Source organism: Ovis canadensis, chromosome 3, assembly GCF_042477335.2.
Source record: "Ovis canadensis isolate MfBH-ARS-UI-01 breed Bighorn chromosome 3, ARS-UI_OviCan_v2, whole genome shotgun sequence".
NCBI classification, from domain to species: domain Eukaryota; kingdom Metazoa; phylum Chordata; class Mammalia; order Artiodactyla; family Bovidae; genus Ovis; species Ovis canadensis.
The window spans coordinates 141,691,151-141,710,194 of NC_091247.1; the positions used below are offsets into that span (position 1 = coordinate 141,691,151).

The following is a 19,044-nucleotide window of genomic DNA, read 5'->3' on the forward strand; positions in this document are numbered from 1 at the left end:
AAAATATTACTGATTAAAATATTGACAATGCACCTGGTCACCCAAGAGCTCTAATGAAGATGCAGAATGATTTTATGATGTTTTCATGCCTGCCAACACAGTATTCATTCTGCAGCCCACGGATCAAGGATTAGTTCTGCCTTTCAAGACATTTAAGTCTTATTATAGATTTAATAAGGTTATACAGTAGCTGCCATAGATAATGATTTCTTTGATGGATCTGGGCAAAGTCAGTTGAAAACCTTCTGGAAAGCATTCACCTTTCTAGATGCTATTAAGGTCACTCTAGAATTTGCCTGGAAGTCCAGTGGTTAAGAATCCACCTTGCAGAGAGATGTTATGGGGAGGGAGGTGGGAGAGGGGTTCATGTTTGGGAACGCATGTAAGAATTAAAGAAAAAAAATAAAAAATAAATTCCAAAAAAAAAAGGAAAAAAGAAAAAAAAGAATCCACCTTGCAATGCAGGGAACTAAGATCCCACTGCAGAGCAACTGAGCCTGCATATCACCACTATTGAGCCCACGTGTCGCAACTAGAGAGTCCATACACTGCAACAAAGATCCTGCCTGCTGCAACTAAGATTCGATGCAGCCAGAATAAATACATATTTTGTTTAAAAGATCATTCATGATTCATAGAAAGAAGGCAAAATATCAACATGAACAGGAGTTGAGAAGATGATTCCAGCCTTCATGGATGACTTTGAGGTGTTCAAGACTTCAGAGGAAGAAGTAACTGCAGATGTGGAAATAGCAAGAGAACTAGAATTAAAAGTGGAGCCTAATGATGTGACTGGATTGCTGCAATCTCATGATGAAACTTGAACAGATGAGGAGCTGCATTATGGATGAGCAAAGAAAGTGGTTTCCTGAGATGGAATCTATTTCTGATGAAGATGCTGACAAGAATGCTGAAATAACAACAAAGGATGTAGAATATTACAGAAACTTCATTGATAAAGTAGTAGCAGGGTTTGAGAGGACTGACTCCAATTTTAAAAAGTTCTAGTGTGGGTAAAATGCTATCAAATAGCATTGCACACTACAGAGAAATCATCCATAAAAGGACAAGTCAATGATATGGCAAACTTCATTGCTGTCTTATGTTAAGAAATCACCAGGGCTTCCCTGATAGTTCAGTGGTAAAGAATCTACCTGCCAATGCAAGAAACATGGGTTTGATCCTTGATCCAGTAAGTCCCACATTCCTTGCAGCAACTAAGCCCATGCACCACAGCTATTGAGCCTGTGCTCGAGAGTCTGGGAGCCGCAACTACTGAGCACACATGCTGCAGCTACTGAAGGCAGAAAGCTCTAGAGCCCACGCTCAGGAACAAGAGAAGCCACTGCAGTGAGAAACCCACGCACTCCAGCTAGAGAGTAGCCCCCTGCTGCTGCAAATAGAGAAAAGCCCACGCAGCAACGGAGACTCAACACACCATAAATAAATAAAATTATTAAAAAAAAAAAAGAAATCACCAAAGCCACCCAAAACTTCAGCAGCTGCTGCTTAATCAGTCAGCAATCATCAGCTCTGAGGCAAAACTCTACCAGCTCAGATGGCGGTTAGCACTCTTTAGCAATAAACTGTTTATTTATTAAAAACTGAAATATAGTTAATTCAAAATGTTGTGTTAATTGTAAAGTGATTCAGTTATACATATGTATGTATGTATGTATATATATATATATATATATATATTCTTTTTCAGATTCTTTTCCATTATAGGTTATTACAAGAAACTGAGTATAGTTTCTTGTGCTGTACAGGTCCTTGTTGTTTACCTGTTTCATAAATGTGTGTAGTGCAGTTCAGTCACTCAGTCATGTCCGGCTCTTTGTGACCCCATGGACTGCAGCACTCCAGGCCTCCCTGTCCATCACCAACTCCCAGAGCTTACTCAAACTCATGTCCATTGAGTTGGTGATGCCATCCAACCATCTCATTCTCTGTCATCTCCTTCTCCTCCTGCCTTCAATCTTTCCCAGCATCAGGGTCTTTTCAAATGAGTCAGTTCTTCGCATCAGGTGGCCAAAGTATTGGAGTTTCAGCTTCAGCATCAGTCCTTCCAATGAATATTCAGGACTGATTTCCTTTAGGATGAACTGGTTGGATCTCCTTGTTGTCCAAGGGACTCTCAAGAGTCTTCCCCAACACCACAGTTCAAAAGCATCAATTCTTCTGTGCTCAGCTTTCTTTTTAGTCCAACTCTCACATTCATACATGACTACTGGAAAAACCATAGCTTTGACTAGATGGACCTTTGTTGGCAAATGTGTATATGTTAATGATGTGTATATGTGTAAATGTGTATATGTATGTTAATCCTAAACTACTAATTTATCTCCCCCACCCCCTGGTTAACCTTTTAGTAGCCGTAAGTTTATTTTCTATGTCTGTAAGTCTATTTCTGCTTTGTAAATAAGTTTATTTGTATCTGTTTTCTTTTTTTGGCCTTCTCTGACTAGGAGTCAAATCCATGCCCTTTGTAGTAGAAGCACAGAATCCTAATCACTGGACTACCAGGAAATTCCCTGTATTATTTTTTGAGATTCCAAATATAAATGATATCATATGATATTTATCTCTCTCTGTCTTAGTTCACTTAATATGATCATCTCTAGGTCCATCCAAATGCTGCAAATGGCATTTCATTTATATATATATATATATATATATACATATATATATATATACCACATCTTTATCCATTCATCTGTTAAAGAACATTTAGGTTGCTTCCATGTCTTAGTTACTGCGAACAGTGCTGCTATAAACAATGGGTGCATGTATCTTTTCAAATTAGAGTTTTCTCTGCATATATGCCCAGGAGTGGGATTGTAGGATCATGTGGTAACTCTTTCTAGATTTTTAAGAAAACTCCGTATTGTTCTCCATAGTGCCTATAACACCTATACCAATTTACATTCCCATTGACAGTGTAGGAGGGTAGTAATAGTTTTATATCCAAATCTTAGTCATATTCTCTCTTTCATGTCAGGAAGAGTTTGGTTCAAATTTCTAGTTCTAAACGTCTCCTAAGATTTTAATGTGCTGACTCAAATTTGTAAAACTGATAATGTAATGATATATACTTCAAAGAATGATTGTGATGATTAAATGAAATAATATATTTTAAACTATTAAAATGTTTTTTTTAAAAAAGCAAAAAATAGAAATATTTAGTCAATTTACTCAAATAAAGAAAACTTTAAATGATACAGAACTGAAAATATCAGAAATCTATATACAATAAAAAGTGAATATAAATTAGTCAATTCCATAGACATTTCCAGTTAAGCATTCATACAAATACAGATTCGCCTTTTTCTTATATATAGGAGTAACACATACATACCTACATGACATGATTCTGGCAAAAAAAAAAAAAAAAATCAGAGATACTAAAAATATTCTCAAGTTTTAAGAACGGTGTAGAATAAGTTTTAACAACATTCTACATGAATGGAAACCCCCGATTTAATTCCATGATTTTATCATGCCAGAAGCATGGTTGCTTTTAATTTTCTTAAACAGATATTGTTATCATACACATTGGCTTATTAATAATTAAGGCATTTTGCATACACAGTATCTCAGTGTGAACGAAAAACTTTTAGTACTGATTATTTGCTATAATGGTTTAAACTTTCAAAGTCTTTTCAACATAAGAAAATAGTAGCTGCACACATATAAGTGTTTTCTTATAAAACACAATCTTAAAAAAAAGTAATGATGATTGGTCTCTGTGATTCCTAGTAATAAGTCCTGTCTTATTTTTCACATAGTATAAATTATATTCTTATGCAGGATTGCATTAAGACCCAGTAGTTCTTAAACAATGTTACCAAATAACCATATAAATCCCAAACGCAGCAGAGGTGAACAATCTCCGTAGTGCACTTTCACCTCATTGAAGCTGAAGCTGCTCCTTTTGGATCTTCTTCCACTTCAATGTGAAGCAGATCGGTAGCATTTCATTAGTGGTTTCATCATACGTTTCTTTAGAGGAAAAAATGGTTTTGATTTCTTCCATAGTTCACAGTTCTCAGATGAGATATTTTTGGGGAAATCATATAGTCCAAGGATGTTTTGAATAGCCAAATGCTATAGATGAAGTCTTTCAATGCAACTGTAATAAATAAGCATCTACATCCTTGGCTATATTACCAGTATATCCTGGAACCAAAGTAAGATGGTTTTCCTGTTCCCACAATCCACTTAATTGCTGTTTTAAAATCTGAATATTTCCATCGTTCACAACTTCTGTTTTGGATGATAGTTCTGACCACCACCTTTTTATGACTGCTTGAAGCCAGTTTAAACCAACTATTATATATTCTTCAAATCTGCTTTTAAGTAGTGACTTTACTAGAGGCAACAAATCTACACAGCAGCCAAGTGAGATATACTGTTTTTCCTCCTGTAAACTATTGGTGAGCACGGGAAGGCAATCTACCACAACTCCAAGGTCCTCTATCCTTACTAAATATGCTACAAGTTCACTAATACTTCTCTTTCTCCAGAAAGTTAAAGCTACATTCAGTCTCAAATTCCTGCTGAACAAAACCTGTGCCATTGTTTCATGGTCCTGAGAAACTTCAGAAAAAAAGCCACTGTATTTTGATGATGGGCTTTCTGTCTGTGAAGAACCAGAATCACTGGAGTTAATCAAATATGTTCGACTCTCATGCCGTAATTTTTCAGGGAGGTGGCCTGCACAAGCCAGTTCATTTTCTTTATTTGCCATGACACAGCCCCCACTTTTAGGGGACTGCTTTTTTCTGTAACAAGGATTTTGAATAGGATGATGAACTTTCTTTCTTCTATAGATCACCTTACGTAGTTTATCTGGGCTTTTCACAGCTTGTCCAACTGTTCTAGTTATGTAAGCAGCCAACTGTTTTGGAGATTTCTTAACCTCCTTCATGTTCTTATTAGTGAAATTAGAGATCCTTTTTCTAGGAAGATCAATGGAATGATCCTCAGTATTATTACAAAAGTTGCGTTTTTTAACATTGTGGGTTTCAGATGCCATAATCTCTTAAATACCGGCGCCTCATGGTACCCCGGCGCCTCCGCCCAGCCCAGGCGCTGACCGACTGCGCGCCCGGCAGCCCAGACTATCCCTCGGCTCCCCGGCCGAGATCCAGGAACGGCCATTCAAACGCCGCCGCGCGCGCGGCCCCTAAAGTGTTTTATTTAACATAAAATTTAAAATAGAAACAACATCTCCAGCACAATGATTGATGCATAGTAGATGCTCAGTAAATGTTAAAGCACCTTCCTTTGAATCATAATTCTATATCAAATACTATAAAATATTTATTAGAATGAGGGCAGTATTTTATCAATATAAGTACAATTTGCTAAAAGAGTGGGAACAAGCGGTAGGAAGAAATGAACAAAAATGTTTCTAGACAGAAAATTTTAAATAATGAGATACCTCAGTGGTTGCTATTAGACTGGGTAATTAGATATTGAATTATATTTTAAAACACATAAACAATAAAATCTCTAAGTTTGAAATGAAACTGCAAACTTTTCCAAGTAGGGACATATAATTTCAATAAGGAAAAACTACAGGAAAAATCTAAAAGACTGTGTGAATAGAGAGAAAAACGGCAGGAAAGATTTGATGTGGAAAATAAGACTTATTGGGAAGATCTAATACATAGCATAGTGATCACAGTCAACAACACTGTATTTATAGGGACTTCCTGGTGGTCCAGTGTTTAAGAACCCACCTTCCAATGCAGGGAACACAGGTTCAATCCCTGGTCCAGGAACTAAGATTCCACTTGCAGAGGGGAAACTAACCCGGTGCTCCGCAACTAGAGAATCTCAGGCACTGCAACCAAGAGCCCATGCACTGCAATGAAGACCCAGTGCAACAAACAAAACAAAACAATGTTTGTAAACTTCAAAGTTGCTAAGAGAGCAGATCTTAATTTTTTTCATCACAGGAAAGAAATGTGACATGATAGAGGGATTAACTAACACTACAGTGGTAATCATATTGCAGTATATAAATGTATCATCAAATCAACACATTATACACCTTAAACTTAGTTTAAATTTATATCTCAATTTTATATAAATATCAGTCAGTTCAGTTCAGTTCAGTCACTCAGTCGTGTCTGACTCTTTACGACCCCATGAATCGCAGCACGCCAGGCCTCCCTGTCCATCACCAACTCCCGGAGTTCACTCAGACTCACATCCATCTAGTTGGTGATGCCATCCAGCCATCTCATCCTCTGTCATCCCCTTTTCCTCCTGCCCCCTATCCCTCCCAGCATCAGGGTCTTTTCCAATGAGTCCACTCTTCGCATGAGGTGGCCAAAATACTAGAGTTTCAGCTTTGGCATCATTCCTTCCAAAGAACACCTAGGGCTGATCTCCTTTAGAATGGACTAGTTGGATCTCCTTGCAGTCCAAGGGACTTTCAAGAGTCTTCTCCAACACCACAGTTCAAAAGCATCAATACTTCGGCGCTCAGCTTTTTTCACAGTCCAACTCTCGCATCCATACATGACCACAGGAAAAACCACAGCCTTGACTAGACGGACCTTTGTTGGCAAAGTATTGTCTCTGCTTTTCAATATGCTATCTAGGTTGGTCATAACTTTTCTTCCAAGGAGTAAGCGTTTATTAATTTCATGGCTGCAGTCACCATCTGCAGTGAATACCTCAATTATAAATATACACAGTTGCTTATATCTCAAATCCATATGAAATATGGTCATTAGAATGCTACCCAATTGCTTAATTGCGAACACCTTTATTTATAGGAATGGATGTGATAGGAATTTGGTAACACATGGAGAAATGATGCAGGAGATGCCTGTGTATGATTACATGTGATTAAAAACACATGTAATCACAGGGAACTATGCTTAATATCTTGCAATAACCTATAATGGAAAATAATCTGAAAGAGACTATGTAAATACATTTATAATATTTATATTATTTATACACATGTATATATATAAATAACTGAATCACTTTGCTGTGACACAACATTGTAGATCAACTATACTTTTCAATAAAAAAACTGGGAAAAAACACATGTAATAAATATGATCATAGAAGTAGAAAAATAAAAATCACCTATGGGATATGAGGGCTTCCCTGGTGGCTCATAGGTTAAGTGTCTGCCTGGAGGCTATTGGAAAATTAATTTAAAATGAAATAATTTAGAAAGCTAATATATTTAACTATTAAATGATCCATATATACAGTACATTCTATGCTATTAATTACAACCTGTAAAGGAGACCTAAAAGTTATTCCCTTCCCCCCACAACCTCTCTCTATATATGTATGGCATGTGTGGCAGTAAGTCGCTTCAGTCATTTCTGGCCTGACTCTTCGCGACCCGCCAGGCTCCTCCGTCCATGGGATTCTCTAGGCAAGAATACTGGAGTGGGTTGCACGCCCTCCTCCAGAGGCTCTTCCCCACCCAGGGACTGAGCATGCATCTCCTGCAGCTCCTGCTTGCAAGCAGATTCTTTACCACTGAGCCACTGGGGAAGCCCCTCTCCATATGGAAAGCACATTCATTCAGAAAAACATCTTCAGTGTGTTCCCATGGCCCACCTCCCCCTAGATCCAAACACCACAACACACCTTTTTCTAAGGCCTTTCATAATCCAGCTGTTTCAGTCTTATCCTCCAATATGTATCCTTTCACATATCTGTGGTCTAAAAAGTTCCATACTATTCACCACTTCCAAAATATAACTTTCATCGTCTTGCCTGTATTTATAGTATTCCCTCAATCTGGAATTCTTCATCCCCCTTTTCTCAGACTTTAGTGGCTGTAAGGTTTACCTGAGATTTTGTTTAAAATACAGATCCTGAAGCCTATCACCAAGCTTTTTTATTCAAAAGGTCTGGGAAGGTACCCCATATTCAACAAGTACCACCCTCCCTCCTTCCCACAAGATGAATCAGTCCAGGTGATTAGGGTCCACACTTTGAGAAATATTGGTATTGTGGAAAGAAAGATCTGGGTTTGCTTCCTAAATCTGTCATTAATTAATTATGTGACTTTTGAAAATTTGTTCAGATTCCTTTTTCTCTCCTGTAGAGTGGGGATGGAAAAAAACTATCTAGGCCCAAATGTTGTGGCGCAAAAAACAGAGAGTACTACATCCTCCAGATCGTATTCAGATTTTCCTATGGAGCCTTCTTTATTCCTCTTGTTAGAATTAATTATGTTTTCCTGTTAGCTCAAACAGATCAACTGCTATTTAGCATTTATTTCATTATCTGACATAGTTAATTTTTATGAGTCTTCTAACCTGGCTTGTAAGTGCTTTGAAGGCAAGGACAGTCTTTTTCAAGGTATTAAATACCTTCTATATGTCTTATATATATCACTACTAAAATATTACTGTATTTTAAGAGAAGGCAATGGCAGCCCACTCCAGTACTCTTGCCTGGAAAATCCCATGGACGAATTTTCCATCCTGGGAGGCTACAGTCCATGGGGTCACAAAGAGTTGGACACGACTGTGTGACTTCACTTTCTTTAAAAAATAATAAGCGATACTACTGTAACACTAAAAACTGTGTGCGGAGTTAAGTAAATATTTGACAGTCATATAGAGTTTTGAAAGTTTGGTCACATAGGGAACTAGATGGTGGTCACATTAAGCAAGCCTGCCACCCCTCTACCATCTCTACTTACTAAGGATGAGATGAGAATGGGAAGTAACTGAGGCCAGGTTAGCTGAGTTAGCGTCAGAAATTTTATCAACCTAATTCTTGTTAATTTTTCCAAGGAACAACATAATTAAACGATTACTAGCCATCCAGGATACTGGAAGAAGTTATGAGACCCAGAACCTCTACATAATGCTGAAGAGGATTGATGGTTATCAAAAAAAGGTGATGCAGATCTGGACAAAGAAACAGAATTCTCTAGAGCAGAAACGGAATCAGTGCCTAAGGAAAATGATGTACTTTTTCAGCCAGGTAATCTGTTTTCTACTCCCTCTCCCCAGCCTATTGTAAGAAAAGCGAAAGGGGCAGGTTTTGAAACTTATTAATAACAGTTCCCTAGAGATACCATGTATATTAGTGCCCTGTGCTGCTGTTAACATATTACAAATTTCATGGCTTAAAAACAACAGAAATGTATTCTCTTATGGTTTGGTTCCTTCCAGATGCTCTGAGGGAGAAATTTTTTCCAAGCTTCTCTTCTAGACTCTAGTGGCTATAGACAATCCTTGGCTTGTCGTTACATAACTCCAGTCTCTGCCTCTGTCTTCTCCGTAGCCTTCTGCCCAGTGTGTTTTTTGTTCTTTCCTATTATAAAGCCAATGTATCATTGAATTTAGGACCCATCTGATTAAACCAGGATGATCTCATCTTGAGATCCTTAACTTAATTATATCTATTGATGGTGGTGTTTAGTTGCCCAGTTGTGTCAACCCTTTTGCAACCCTATGGACTTTTGCAACCCAGAAGAGCTTGCCAGGCTCCTCTGTCCATGGGATTTCCCAGGCAAGCATACTGGAGTGGGTTGCTATTTCCTACTCCAGGGGATCTACCCAACCCAGGGATTGAACTCACGTGTCTTGCATCTCCTGCACTGGCAGGCAGATTCTTTACCACTGCGCCACCTGGAAGCCTGTAAGAATGGGAGAGACTTCCAGAAATGCTCAACTCCTTCCTAGTCAACCCACATTTACCAGCCTCTAGGTATGAAACCTCTTGAAGTCATTGCTCTCCAACTGATTCTTGGTGTTTACTTCTTTCCTCAAAACTATCAGAAAGCAAGTTTTAATATCAAGCATTTACAAAAAAGGAGATAAGAGTTAATTAACTTGCTTACATAGTACCAGGCACAGAAGATCCTGTTAAACTCTGACATTCACCCAGTGTGAATGGGTGAATTCACTCTGATAACCAGCAATATTGCTTTTGGAAGTGATAGTGACCTTCCAAAAGTTACAGAGCTGAGATAAGAGTTCTTTGCTCTGGAATTACACGCTGCCCTTACTTTCTCCAGCATGCAGCTCTGGAAAGTTTTTGGAGTTCTAGGAATATTTTCTATTTGTACATCATTCTGTTTCACTAAAGTAATTAATTAATAAGATTAGCTTACTTGCTACTCTAGAAGGTACAGAGAAACTTCTCATTATAGACATGTTGTGAAGTTTTTAGAAGTTACTTTTTTTTTGGTTGTGCCACACAGCCATGTTTCCCAACCAGGGACTGAACCCAGGCCTGGAATGAAGGCTGAGAATTCTAACCACTAGGCCATCAGGGAACTGTCCAGAAATTACATTATAAGTTACAATATATAAATATTAAAACTCTCGCACCTTAAAAATGGATATTCTTGATAGTTCTGGGTTTGGAAAATATGACCGAGGTAGATGGAGTAAGGCAAGATGAATTGGCAATGTCATGGGCTGTCTAACAGGAATGACAATGTCTAGGGCATTTCAAAAGATGAATAAAGGTCTGGGGTCAGTAAAGCTAGAATCTAGATAATGAAGTAGGTATGAAGCTATTAAGAAAGGAGAGGGAAAAACAAAAGGAATAAAAGGGTAGAAATGCATAAATACCTTACATGGATTCAGAATTGTGGTCCATAAGTTGGTTCTGCTACCAGACTGGCTTTACTACATACTAGCTAAGAGACCTTGGGCAAGCCACTTAAATTTTCTGAGCTTCATATCCCCATATGTAAGACAAGGATAATAAGAGCACCTATCTTATAAGACTGTAAATATTAAATGAAAGTGAAAGTGAGGTTGCTCAGTCGTGTCCGACTCTTTGCAACCTTTTGGACTGTAGCCCCACAGGCTCCTCCATCCATGGGATTTTCCAGTCAAGAATACTGGAGTGGGTTGCCACTTCCTTCTCCAGGGGATCTTCCTGACCCAGGAATCGAACTCGGGTCTCCCACACTGCAGGCAAGTTAACGCATCTGACAGTCAATGTTAGCTATCATTACATTTGCACAGTGCTTCTTCACAATTTGTGAAGTTTTCCAAACATATTATGCAACTCTCACAACAACCTTGTATTATTATTCTTGTTTTAGAAATGAGAAGAAAGAGGTGCCAATAAAATTGGCAACTAACCTAAAGTCACAAAGCTAGGAAATGAAAGAACTAAACTAGAACTTAAAGCAGGACCATGGTCTTTATATATTAATGGCTGCCAACTCTGAAACTGTGCGTTGGTGGTGGGTACTGATTGAAGAGTGCTCAGAGGAAGGGAGAAAAGGCATGGAAAAAGAGAATTTGGAAGAGGAAACTAGGGCCAGCTCAGAAGATCATCCTAAAGACTTTGGCCATTTCTTTTCATGATTTCCTCTTTCTGATTTATTTACTTTTAGCTTCAAGAGATATATAAATTGAATCTCGATCAACCTATCCCTTTGGTCATTGAAAAAAAGCAAATACCTGCCTCTACCAAATCTGTTCAACAGCCATGTTCAAAGCTACTGAAAGAAGAGAACAGGAAGTATAACATTCTCAATAAATTTAGGTGTGTGGTAGGAAAGACCGACATTAAACTTTCTTTGGATAATAAATGGAACCTAATACTTTTTTTTTTTTGCCCAAGAGATTCCCCTTCTCTACAGTTATGATATGGTGCAGTGGATATTGGTGGTGCAAGTATTAATCTTCTTAGCTAGTCTGCAAAAGGCTTATTTCTACTTAAAACTTTAACATCTAGTTTTGAGTTCCTTTAAAAAACGAAGTTGATTCTTCCTTAGTAAGAAACAAATTATTTCAATATACACAATGAAGAAACTTAGAAACATTTTCTTAAAAAAAAAAAAAAAGGTAGAAACTTTGGGAAAGAAAGGGAAAAGATTGTTGTGGAGGTGGGGCAATAGCCTGAATATGGAATGTATACTCCATGAAGCTAAGAAAGTTGTTTAAAATGTATTAGTAGATAAAGTCATGGAAAGGCAACTTTCAGGAAAAAAAAAAGTTATTTCTGCAAATTCTGCTTTTTTAATCCATCTCTCAGTTGAAGTGATCATAACTAAAGTTCCTCAGTGCCAGTGGGAGCTCTATAGGACAGGTGGAAAGGGAAGGACAGGGAAGCTCTATAGGTGGTGGTGAAGAAAAGGAAGGATGATAGGAATTATATCTTGAATGGCTTTGGAGCTCAGGAGAGTCTGACGCTTAAGGAGTGCTCTCTGATTCTCTAGAAAAGACGACCAACTGCAAGCCATCTGGAATGCAGATCTATCCACTTCGAGTTACCCAATAACAGAGAAGACATCAATGCATTCACTCTGGGCGCAGCTGGGTGGGTACCCAGATATTCCTATGCTGCTTCAGTTAGATGTTCAGTCAGCCTTCATAAGATCTCTTACGTGTATTCAATCAAGGTAAGTTAAGGACTGGGCGAACTCTGATAATTGGGCCTTTGGTCATGTACCTTTTGTTTCCTTAACTTTACAGCACAAGGAAGTTACCAAAAGTAGGTTCTTGGTGTGACATCAAACTCACATCAGTTATAAAAAAGTACCCATAAATTCAGCATTAGTCTTTTAGTGGCTCTTTTCATGGGCCTATTGGAATAATATAAACAAACAAACAGGCAAAAAACAGTTATAATATGGCAAAACTTAATCTAACACTAGAAAGGTCCACTTTTGAATTCCACTTAGGGATTTATTGTTGAAAATACCAGAAAGACCATTGTAAAATGCTTTTGCTCATTTCATGCTTCAGCAACATGACCTTAAATTCAATTGTCATATCTAGGCCCAATCTGAAGGAAATTCAGGGCTTATATCCCAGGATACACTAAAGACACTTGGAAACAATAAGTAAGGTGGTAGTCATGTGGTTCCACGTTTCCAAATTCTGTTAAACCAGATTTTAAAATATCATTGGAAATCATTCCAGTGGAACTAAAGAGTTTTAGAGTCTGCATTACCTCTTTCAGGAAAGGGAATTATTTAATGTTCTAAACCAACAATTTAGAAGACTGAACTTTGTAGCCTGAAAGAATCTGTGGTAGCAGTCTCATTTATTCTGGTGAAATCTAAATCCTGGGGTAAGAAGAAACAGCATCAACTCATAAATTTGTTTAGGTGGCAGATGCCATGAAATAAGACACTGAAAATTTTACTATAATAAAGTAAAATAATAGCAAAAACATTATGTAATCTTGTTGCTGCTGTTCAGTCACTAAGTTGTGTCTGACTCTTTGCAGCCTCACAGACTGTAGCACACCAGTCTCCTCTGTCCTTCTATCTCCTGGAGTTTGCTCAAACTCATGTCCATTGAGTTGGTGATGCTCTCTAACCTTCTCATCCTCCGCTGCCTCCTCTACCTTTTGCCTTCAATCTTTCCCAGAATCAGGGTCTTTTCCAATGAGTTGGCTCTTTGCATCAGGTAGTCAAAGTATTGGAGCTTCAACTTCAGCATCAGTCCTTCCAATGAATATTCAGGGTTGATCTCCTTTAAGATTGACTAGTTTGATTTCCTTGAAGTCTGAGGGACCCTCAAGAGTCTTCTCCAGCACTACAATTTGCAAGCATCAGTTCTTTGGTGCTCAGCCTTCTTTATGGTCCAACTCTCACATCTATATATGATTACTGGAAAAATAATAGCTTTGACTATACACATCTTTGTTGTCAGTGATGTGTCTGCTTTTTTAATACACTGCACCTAGATTTGTCACAGTTTTCCTTCCAAGGAGCAAGTGTCTTTCAACTTCATGTCTGCAGTCACCATCCACAGTGATTTTGGGGCCCAAGTAAATAAAATCTGTCACCGTTTCCACTTTTTCTCCATTTACCATGAAGGGATGGAAAAAGATGCCATGATCTTAGTTTTTAGAATGTTGAATTTCAAATCATCTTTTTCACTCTCCTCTTTCACCCACATCAAGAAGCTGTTTAGTTTTTCTTCACTCTCTGCCAGTAGAGAGGTATCATCTACGTATCTGAGGTTGTTGATACTTCTCCTGGCAATCTTGATTCCAGTCTGTGAGTCATCCATCCCAGCATTTCACATGATTTACTCTGCATAATTCTGCATGTAAGTTAAATAAGCAAGGTGACAATATACAGCTTTGTCATATACTCTTTTCCCAATTTTGAACCAGCCCATTGCTCCATGTCTGGTTCTGTTATTTCTTGACCCACATACAGGTTTCTCAGAAGACAAGTAAGGTGGTCTGTTATTCCCATCTCTTTGGAAATTTTCCAGTTTGTTGTGATCCACACAGTCAAAGACTTTCATGGAGTCAATGAAGCAGAAGCAGATGTTTTTCTGGAATTCTTTTGCTTTCTCTATGATCCAACAAATGTTAGTAATTTGATCTCTGGTTCCTCTGCTTTTTCTAATCTCAGCTTGTACATCTGGAAGTCCTGTGTTCATGTCCTGCTGAAGCCTACCTAGCTTGAAGTATTTTGAGCATAATCTTACTAGTATCTTGTAATTAACACTATCCTTGCACCTACCATGTATTGTAATTACCTTATTACTTACCTTCCCTCATTTCAGGCAATATATTTTAGGGAGATTAGCTGCTTATTGTGTTCAGCTGCTTCTGTTTTTGCTCTGCCTTTTGCTTTACTTTCAAAAATATTTACTACTTACTATGTGCCAGGTACTATAAATGAGGCACTGAGATACAATATGTGAGAAAGTTTCAAGAGACCATGGATGCCAGGCAGAAGGAACAATATGTGAAAAAATTCAGGACCAATAACATATTGCTTCTTTTACTTTATCTGATAAATTTTTAAAATTAAAAATATATACAAACAGAAACCTCCCTATCCCCCTAGTACCCTTTCTTCCTGTTTCCCACAGGGGTGACTGGGATTAAAATTTCTCTTCCTGCCTTGATGTGTTATGTGATGCTTAGAGCTAGTGTCATCTTTGGCAACCCTGAGGTGATAACCACGGGACCAAAAAGACAATACACCAAGAATTATAGAGGAGGAAGATAAGTAAAACCCCATCTTTGATGACATTAAGTTACTAGAGCAACCCTGAGTACACTTGCCCCTGGCCTTTTTGTTAGATGAGCAATGAATAACTTCTTAGCTTCAACCATCCTTAGTCAGGGATTCTGTTATAGCTCAAAAACATTACTGACTTAATCAGTTTATATTTTATCTCCCTGAGGAGAGCTTTTCCTAATCTTCCATATTGCTATCATGTGCCATTTCCCCAAATTCCATAATATCCTAAACTTATTACTCTATCATTGTATTTACCACATGTATTATAATGATCTGTTTATGCATCTGTCTCTTTGTATCCCAAGAGGTCTGACATTTTGACCCATTAGAAATATTCAAAAAAGTTCAATGTTGAATGAATGAATACATATATGTTTCTGTCTCCAAAGAGGTAACAATCAAAGTAGGGGGTGATAAGATACTGATGAATTACAAAAGATAACAACTATCAGAAGAACAATTTTTTTTAATTTTAAGAAGTTTTCATTTATTTATTTATTGGCATCGGCCATGCTGCATGGCTTGTGGGATCTCAGTTCCCCCACCAGGAATTGAACCCAGGCCCCTAGCAGTGAAAGTGCCGAGTCCTAACCACTGGACCTCCAGGGAATTCCCAAAGGAACAGTTTTCAACAATATATAATTTGAAATATTTTCATTAAAAATTTCAAAAATATATAAAGCATAGGAAAGTATAACAAAGAAGATAAATTACTTTCGACCTCTGCCATTCAGGGATAATACTGCTGCTAACATTTTGCTATATAAACTTCTATTTGAAAAGCAAAGTTGTATTATTCTATTAAGGTATAATTTTTTTTTTAACAAATGAGGTTAGGAGCTGTTCAAAAATCACAGTCTTTAGTTAGCAGCACACAGACTCTAGGGAAAATGAAGCAAAAGAGTAAGCTAAGAAGAAAACATAAGTAACAATGGCATTTTTATTTGATTCATTTAAATGCAAGTGGTATCAGTACATATTTACCATATATTAGAGTAATACCTATTATAGTCCAAAATTTGAATTTATAAAAACAAAATGCAACTTTAAGAATTTTATCACATTTGCCTAAGAATGGTTTATACAATCTGATGAACACTTACTATGAGCTAATCCTAAAAACAACAGCAAGACCTAGTTTAACCCAAACTTTGTTATATGAATGACTGAAGAGAATTTTATTCCAGGTAATGATTTCTGTTTTGGGTTTCCTTGTTTATTTGTTTCCAGGAAATAATTTCTAACCACACTATGGGATGGTAATATTTTATGATTCCAACTAAATACTGATTAGAAAACTGGGTTCACATTAAAAATAAAATTATAGCTTGCCTCAAGAATGTTAAATAAGCCAGACTATCATTAATTAACTAAATAATTTCTATAAAAATATTTATTGAGGGCCTATTATTGCTAAGTACTAAGCAGAGGCCAGGGATGTTAGAAAAAGTGAGACATAAGTTTCTGTACTTTTGGGGTTTATATTCTAATGGGAGCTATAGAGAAGTAAGTCAACAGTTCCAATACCATATGATTAAGTGGTAAGTGATGGGGAAAGTGCTAAATGTTTTGGAAGGACAAAGAAGTATTCAACCCAGACAAAGATAGAGACGTTTTCCTAAAGATATGGACAATTAAGCAAAGATTTAATATCAAGAGAAAGATGGGTGATAATGGAGGAGGAATGGCTGTGCTGGAGAGAAGGAATGAGGTCTTTTGAGGAAAATTGGTCAGCCTGGTGAGACTGTTATGTACAAACTCGAAGGGCTAAGATTAGAGAGGTAAGTAGGGTCAGAGAAACCACAAAGGTGTTTGTAATCCATATTAGGTTCCCCAGACTTTATCTAGAGGGCTATTAAAGTTGTTTCAGTATTTATTATCGATATTTCAGATTGCAAGAAACATAGTAATATTAAAAATCTGCATATGCAGAAATAAAATATGCTCTTTACAAAAGAAAAGAAAAACCCAAAAAGCAAAACTTAAAAATATATAGTACAAACACACATAAAAGTGAATTTCTCCATTGCACCCCTAACCAATGACCTTTTTTTCCTTCATATGCCAGAGAAACCATGATCCTGAATATGGTGTTAATACTTCTACACATTTGGCTTTGTACTTAAAAACATAAACACATAATTGGCCAAGGTGCCCAGTTAAATCTGCTGTTTTTCTCTACTAATTTCTGCTCTAATTTTTATTATTTCTTTTCTTCTGATTATTTTGGATTCTGTTTGCTCCTCATTTTTCAGTTTCCAAAGGTGGAAGCTTCTTTCCTAACATATGCACTCAATGCTATAAATTCCCCTCTAGGCACACTGTTTTGCTGCAGCTCAAAATATTTGATAAGTTTCTATTTTCATTTTAATTTAGTTCAAAATATTTTAAGATTTCTCTTGAAAAGTCTTCTTTAAAGAAAATTCACATTATACAGTATTCCTGTGTGCTATCTACTTTTTCATCAACATCCTTAGCATATTAATCATAGTTAATTATGATTGTAATTATCTTAATTACAATATCACTACTGTACCTTACTCTGGTTCTGATGCTTGTTCAGCCTCTTCAAACTGTGCTTTTCTTCTAGTGTGCTTTGTAAGTTTTAAATTAAAATCCAGACATGATATATTAGGTGAAAGGAACTCTGGCAAATAGGCCCCTAGTGGTATGGTACTGAAGTATGGGAGAAGGGGAAACATTTTACAGCTCTGTGATTAGGTCTCATCTTTTGCAGAACCTGTACCTCTGGACTGTGAACTTTACCAATGCTTGCCAGTACCCCTGACCCTTACCTCACCTTAGATGGGATAGGATGGCTAGAGCTGACTGGAGTTGGGTATTTCCTTCAAGCAGGTTAGGCCCTGATAAAACTCCAGCATGTTAGACTTCGGTAAATAGTTTCTCTTGAGGGTAGATTTGTTAAGAAGAACAGAAGGCTCTGCTCTACTTCAGAATGGTTACCTTCCCCAGTCCTCTGGGGTAAACAGGGGATTTTTCTCCAATCTTCACTATCAGGACTTAGTAGAGTTTCTGGAGGTCCCTTTGACTAGGTCCTCTGGATTTTTTAACTCTCAGACTTGTTTATACTGAGCCTCCAACCATTCATCAGTTACAGTTTTAGGTTTTCTACCAGGCACTGGTTCCTGCAGAAGCTTCTGCTCATGAGCTTCTGATTTAGCTAAGCTGTAATTCTCTATCATCTGTCTCTCCAATTTGGGGGCAGTGGTTTGCCCTGTGACCTCACTTCTCTGAAGAATCAAAGAAGAGTTGCTGATTTTTAACTTTGTTCAACTTATTTGTTAAGACCGAGAGGTAACTTCTTGCATATATTTTTCAAAAAATTTCCATGTACTGACTTTTGGTTGCAAAAATGGACTCATGTCAGATACATCTTTTAACTTACTTTGTGTTTCACTTAACAGTAAATCTTTGAAATTTTTCTACATTAATATAGACTTACAGCATCACTTTTATTGTTTATATGATATTTATTATGTAGGTCTATCATAATTTATTGAACAGTTCTTCCACTGATAGAAATTTGGATCTTTTTCAACATTGTAAACAATGCTGCAGCAAATATCCTGGTAGAGGTTTGTATATTTATATGAAGATTTCCCTATGAAAATTCCATAAAGTCATTTTTTTCCAATTACAAAGGTAATGAATATTCATCATAAAAAATCTGGAAAATACAGACAAGTCCATGCCTAGAAATAACAACCATTGTCAATATTCAGGCCATGTTCTAACTTTAGGTATAAGAATACTGTCTAATAAATATAAACTACTGTCAAGTCCTGCTGTTCCTGATTTTATCCTGGGAGACATTCTGCCTTGTTAAGGTGACTTTTATATATATGGCTTACATATTAATTTTGTAGTTTAACTTTGATTTCTGGAGGCACTCAATTTCCCTATGAATCATCTGTATTCCCACAAATGTGTTCAAAAGCAACTTGTAATAAGATTTTCTTGTCTTGTTTCCAGGTTTAAGAAGATTCCCAGGTGACTGTAAAATTAAATACAAGTATGTTGAAAGTAAATTTCAACATTTCAGTAAA

The 19,044-nt window shown here is 37.1% G+C and overlaps 2 protein-coding genes across 2 annotated transcripts in view; one reads left to right on the forward strand and one right to left on the reverse strand.

Moving 5' to 3' along the window:
* FAM186A (family with sequence similarity 186 member A) overlaps nt 1-19,044 on the forward strand; it is a 140,214-nt gene that overhangs the window by 75,398 nt on the left and 45,772 nt on the right. The window contains exons 7-9 of the mRNA XM_069581952.1: nt 8,796-8,988; nt 11,369-11,520; nt 12,197-12,379. Of these exons, the coding sequence (XP_069438053.1) occupies nt 8,796-8,988; nt 11,369-11,520; nt 12,197-12,379 (528 nt within the window). The remainder of the gene's footprint in view (nt 1-8,795; nt 8,989-11,368; nt 11,521-12,196; nt 12,380-19,044) is intronic.
* Nucleotides 3,620-5,102, reverse strand: LOC138438201 (KATNB1-like protein 1). The gene has a single exon (XM_069586397.1). It carries the CDS (start codon nt 5,036-5,038, stop codon nt 4,124-4,126), a length of 915 nt encoding a protein of 304 aa, XP_069442498.1. The 5' UTR covers nt 5,039-5,102; the 3' UTR covers nt 3,620-4,123.

Coding starts and splice junctions, on each gene's coding strand:
- LOC138438201 (XM_069586397.1), bottom strand. CDS start 5,038: ATGGCATCTGAAACCCACAATGTTAAAAAACGCAACTTTTGTAATAAT.